We start from the raw sequence: 3,809 nt of genomic DNA on the forward strand, positions 1-3,809 counted from the left end.
CTGCCTGCTGAAATTCCTTCCGTCTCAAAGAGTCGGGGAGGCTCTTACCCCAAAGCTGAGTTGAAATTCAGTGTTTTCCTAGAGCTGGGTCTGAGTAATCCAGTCTAGAGAGAAGCCGGGAGCCTCTCCAGGGTTTTTCCTGCGCTCAGGCATCCCGTACGCACGGAGGCGAGACACCCTCTGATCAATAAAACAGCCCCCGAGGCCGCAGGCAGTTTGGGGTCCGGGGCTGAGCCTGCCCGTGCTGCCTGCGAGACGCAGGGGAGCCGAGAGGGGACCGATCACCCCGACAGCTCCGAGGGACCCGAAGGAATTTCTCAGGCAGGCACTGCAGCTTTTTCCTTTGCACGTTACTAACCTTAATTGAAAAAAAAAATTCTCATTTTTCTTTTCTTTTCTGTCTTTGTTGCTATTTTCCCCCGCCCCCTGCACTCCACTTGGTGTTTCGCGCTCGCTCTCTGCATGATGCAGGACGGGGCTCTTCACGCCCGACATGGCCTTTGAAGCCATAGTGAAAAAACAGATTGTAAAGCTTAAAGAGCCCAGTTTGAAGTGTGTTGATCTGGTGGTCTCAGAGCTGGCCACGGTCATTAAAAAGTGTGCCGAAAAGGTAACGGGTCTTAATTCATCCCTTTTTGTCTAATCTGAACATCTGGAATATATTTGCTCCCAGGACCCAGCCGACCAAAGTGAGTTCAACCACAAGAATGTCACTGATTTTGGGGGACGCCGTGTCCTTCTGACACCCGAAAGCTGGAAATGCCGGCAAATACAGACATAGCGTTAACTCGGCTTCGCGGCACGGGCCCTGCCGAGACATATTGCACAGGTGTTTGCTCGCCCCCGTAACAGCTAAAAACTCCTCGCATTGCTGAGATCCCACCTCCCTTGCCGTGCTTAGCCGTAGTTCGCGCCTTGTGCCGTGAAAACCCGGATCTGCTTAGCCGTGGGGTCTGAGGGTGGGAAGAAAAAAATCTGGATTCGTGTTTGGCATTGCTTCGAAGGCCCCCGGGAAGGGGATTCTGCTGATCTTGTCGGATCTAGTGAAGAGAATCAAGTCTGTCGCTTTTTCCACCCCTGAGCCCCAGTTGTGTCCTCCCGGCAGAACTGGGGCTCAGTCCCGTCTGTCCTCCGTCCCCTTCGTGAGCGTCTCCTGTCGCTGGCTTTCTGCGGTGAGCGCTGCAGGCTGCCACGGTCCGATCAGCAGCGGTTTTTCCCCGGCCTTCTCCTTTTCTTTTCAGCTTGGTTCCTACCCCAGGTTACGAGAGGAGACGGAGAGGATCGTTACCACTCACATCAGGGAACGGGAAGGCAAAACGAAGGACCAGGTGAGCTCACGCGATCTTCGGCTTGGCTAGAGAGCAGGGAGAAAGCCGAGCTGCTGGCTGCGAGGACGAAGCAAACCCTGGCCATGCAGCCGGTCCTTGGACCCCGGCCACCCCGCATCTCCCCACTCGTGATCCCAAAGCTCCCTCTCGCGGCGGCGACGCGGCGTGCTGTGGCTCTGGCATCTCCTGCGTGGTCACCGATGTCCCCGAGCGCAACCCTGGGGCTCCGCGGCGCCTCTGAGCGAGCTGTGGGTGTTCAGCCCTCCCTGCGGGACTCCTAACGTGTAAACCTCCTTCCAGATCCTCCTACTGATCGACATTGAGCTCTCTTACATCAACACTAACCACGAAGACTTCATTGGATTTGCCAAGTAAGTAATTTACCGGCGGGATGGGTCCTCAAACTCTTTTTATAAATGAGGTTCGTGGTCCTGTCCCCAGTTTGCAGAGGGGGCGTGCGGGTTACGTTACCCTTTTGGGGTCACCGACGGGAAAACTGGTGGAGGAGTCTCCCACGTCCCAACATAATTCACCAAAACCGTACTTGGCACCTTTTGCACCCGAGTCCTCTCAGATTTGGGATACGGGAGCTCCGCTTCTCTGCTTGCCACCTGGCCAGTGTTTGAGGGCCTGGAGATCTGAGCTACCCCACATCATTCCTCAGACTTTAGCCCGAAGCAGGGTTTGTTAATGCTGCTTGTTAGGGCAGAGAGCGTGAAAAGCTGGAGTCGGGTTGTTCAGCCTCAGACAGATGAACTGCTTAGTGCCCGCTCACGGGAGCGCTTACGATGAATTAAGGTAATTAAGGCGGCTGCTGCCCTTCAGCAGAGACTTGGGAATTTTCTGTGCCCCCTGGGTGCACTAAGGGAAGGTGAAATGACTCTCGTCCTGTCCCAGCGGAGCTGGAGGGGGAATGTCTCCCCGTCCTTTGAGCTCGTCCCTCGTAATCCTCTGCCCGGGCAGGCGAGGCCAGGACCAGGAGCGGGGCTCTCCTGTTAGCCTGTCTTCCCTCAGCTTCGGCTTTCGGCCAGAGGATGGCTAGCGTTTTCCATCGATGCAGCCCCGAATCGGGCGATACCTTTTCGGAAGTGCCCAGAGGTCTAGCTCAGGTGTCCCCGCACAGAAAGAGCGGAGGCGGGCGGCTCTGCCCGGAGCTTGTCACCGTCTTCGCCAGCCAGAGCCCACGCCACCTCCTCCTCTTTAAATTCACATAGTCGTCGTCTTGTTTTCTTTTCCCCCCACGCTTTTTTTTTTTATGTCTCTGCGTTTCACCTTCATTCACAGTTCCTTCCTCTTCTCCTAATCTCTCCTGTTTTTCCTTTGAACCATCATCTCACTTCGCCTGTTTTTCCTTGGAACCATCATCTCTCTCTTGCCTCCGGATTCCTCTGAACCTCTCCCACTCCCCAGCTGTTACACTGAGCAGCACATGACGACAGGGTGGGTACCCGCTCAAAACAGCATGTCCTGGAGTGGCTGGGGCAGCCCCGCTTGCACCTTCCCCTCCCCGCAGCCCGGAGGGACGTTTGATGAGAGCTGGAGAGGCTTCTCCTCCAAGCTCAGCTTTGGATTTGCGCTTGCGGTGGAGCTCAGCCACGGGAGAGCTTCCCGTTCCCATCCGGGATACCACGACGCTTGGGCTGGCTCAGACCAGGCGCCCGGCTTGTGTCCCGAGGGTGTAGGGAGGAACCGTGAGGATCAGGGCAGGCAGAGAGCCATCTCCCAAATTCCCCCAGCCAGCAGGTCAGGGACGTCCTGGGTCGGAGGGACGGTGGCTGCTGTCAGTGCGGTCCCGCAGGGAAAGGACCCCGTTTGTGCTTGTAAACTGCTGCTCCGTGGGGTGTCCCGGCATTATTCTAACTGTTTTCATGGATTTTGTTCCTGCTCCTGACTAACGGTTACGTCCCGCACTTCGCCCCTCGTCTCTTTGGTTGCTCAGGAGAGACAGGTAGCTTTCCCTCTGGTGCAGGTATGCTCTTTTCCAACCTGGGGGGGGGAACTAGGAGGCTGCAGGTGTTTCTGGAGACGAGTTCTTCTGGTTATCGGCCTTGCGGTGGTAGGGGTGCATCGGCTCGGCTGGGTTCCCGGACAGAAATCCCTTTTGAATCGGCAACCGCTGCTGATCTGCTTGGTGTTTCCTCTCCTGCAAGTTATAACCTTGCTCCTCTGGAACAGGCAGGCTTGTAAATGCCTGGAGATAAGGACTGTAAGGAAGGAGATAAAGCTGTCCGGGTTGGAAAGCCCCGTCCCCCTCCCTCGGTACTGCTGTCTCGTGTACGTTCAGTCCTGGGCAAAACTCTGGCAGGGGCTCCTCTGTCCGCATTGCAACGGAGCACGGAGTCTGGGTGGTCTTGATTGAATTTTACATGTCGGGCTTCCCCTTTTGGACTCAGCTCTTCCTTACAGCATTCCGGGTGGGAAGCGTGTCGTGGCCGCGTGGGCTCTGAGCGCTCGTCGCTTTGCTTTGCCTTCCCCTGCCTA

General features: G+C 56.4%; 1 protein-coding gene across 1 annotated transcript in view; it reads left to right on the plus strand.

Moving 5' to 3' along the window:
• Nucleotides 1-3,809, plus strand: part of LOC104074636 (dynamin-2) — a gene marked incomplete at both ends in the record, with an annotated part of 15,318 nt that overhangs the window by 4,998 nt on the left and 6,511 nt on the right. The window contains 3 exons of the mRNA XM_009574820.1: nucleotides 472-610; nucleotides 1,242-1,328; nucleotides 1,629-1,699. Coding sequence (XP_009573115.1) covers nucleotides 472-610; nucleotides 1,242-1,328; nucleotides 1,629-1,699 — 297 coding nt within the window. The remainder of the gene's footprint in view (nucleotides 1-471; nucleotides 611-1,241; nucleotides 1,329-1,628; nucleotides 1,700-3,809) is intronic.

Source organism: Fulmarus glacialis, unplaced genomic scaffold (assembly GCF_000690835.1).
Source record: "Fulmarus glacialis isolate BGI_N327 unplaced genomic scaffold, ASM69083v1 scaffold18530, whole genome shotgun sequence".
Lineage (NCBI taxonomy): Eukaryota > Metazoa > Chordata > Aves > Procellariiformes > Procellariidae > Fulmarus > Fulmarus glacialis.